We start from the raw sequence: 1,643 nt of genomic DNA on the forward strand, positions 1-1,643 counted from the left end.
TTGTTTTTTTTTTATTGATGAGGGACCCAGCAAACACAAAACATTTTTATAACGTTCGCGAATGTTGTGGTTAGGTATGTCACAAAATAAACTTCACACAACGTTGTAAGAACGTTTAAACGTTGTGAGGTTGTGAAATTAGGTTGTAAGTATGTACATAAGGGTTCTATAAAATAACATTTTTATCACCAAACTGTAAAGTTATCATAACGTTCTTATAACGTAATATTGTTAGCTGGGGAGAGTCTGTTTTTATTTGGCAAAGAATATTGTACATATTGTGTAAAAAATAATTTAATTTTATTGGTTTTTAAAGAAAGTATACTTCCAGTCACAAAATTGCATTGTTTTTTTTTAAGCTGTTAAAATAATTAATGTGGTAAAAAATGTTTTTTTTTTTTATTCCTGCATCAATATTCCCCAAATCTTTGATGCGGATGGGAGTGAAAATCTAACAATTTGCCCTTATTTATCTGCTTAGAAACGATGAGGACCACCAATATGACAAGTCGTACAAAATTTTCTCTGAGATAATCATCCAGCAACGAATTATCAAGAACCATGAGATTTTAAGGATGACCAAGTTACTTCAGTTGTTTTCAAAAATTGTTAAAAAGCATGAAGGGCTTGAAATGACAAATTACAGGTAAGAAATATTAAGAAATCAAAACACAATTAAAAAAAAATTTGAAATTTTGAAATTATTTATAGCAGTATTAGGAAACCATGGCAGTAAATAGTTAGATTATTATGTGTAAATGGACTATTAGCAAAAGCAATTAATAGCCAAATTGGTAAATAAGATGTAAATTTAACATGCAAAAAAACTATGAAATATTTCTTGTGTTGAGGCCAAAACTTTAACTTGAATTTTATTTAAATATAATGTAATTTATATTTTTCAGAACTGATCAACTTAAGTACCGTTTAAGGAAGGACTTTCCACAGTTATGCTTCCATAAACCATATCGTAGAAATCAAGCTGAGATGGTGTTTACAGAGGAGTTGACTACCGGTAATGTTCTGGATCTTCTTTCCACCTCTGAGGAGGAATCATCTCCTGTTGACAGCTCAGAAGTAGAAAATGAGTCGGAAGAAATCAGGCCTAAATTGTCTCATATGGATCAAGAAAAACAAAGAACAATTTACAATGCAGGTACCATTGTGTATAATGCTATAAAAGCTTCACCCACTATGAGTTCCCCATGGCCCCCAACAGCTGAAGATATTAACCTTGATGCAGTCAAGGAGATGGTTCCATTTCAAATCTATAACTTAATTGCTTGGTGTGTCGTGCCACAGATGAACCAACCCTGACATCATACGTTGATGTTTCAAGTGAAAGCCACCTGAAACTTTTATCAATTTGTCAAGATATTGTGTACCTTACATCAAAGGGAAAAAAGCAAACTCCAAAGTCTCTTGGTCTTGGTTTGACTGTCAGACATCTGACAGGATCATCTAAGGTTTTAAAATTGTTAAACAAGTATGGTCATTGTGCTTCTTGGGCATGGTGCAAGTTTGAAAGTGTTAAGTCCAGGATAAGTTGTCTTTTTCAGTTTTATTAAAATAACAGATATTATGAGTAAAGTGTCATGTATAATTATGTATTTTAAATATTGATGCTTAAACATAGCATGTTG

At 32.0% G+C, this 1,643-nt stretch overlaps 1 protein-coding gene across 1 annotated transcript; it reads left to right on the forward strand.

The window, feature by feature from the left end:
• Nucleotides 1-481: 481 nt before the first annotated feature.
• Nucleotides 482-1,626, forward strand: LOC117115751 (the record flags this gene model as incomplete). Its single annotated transcript, XM_033259678.1, has 2 exons — nucleotides 482-646; nucleotides 906-1,626. Coding segments are annotated over 2 exons (577 nt in total), but the record flags the coding sequence as incomplete, so codon positions are not given.
• Between the last annotated feature and the right edge of the window lie 17 nt (nucleotides 1,627-1,643).

Source organism: Anneissia japonica, unplaced genomic scaffold (assembly GCF_011630105.1).
Source record: "Anneissia japonica isolate Jap-2015-1 unplaced genomic scaffold, ASM1163010v1 scaffold136464_len1477_cov87, whole genome shotgun sequence".
Lineage (NCBI taxonomy): Eukaryota > Metazoa > Echinodermata > Crinoidea > Comatulida > Comatulidae > Anneissia > Anneissia japonica.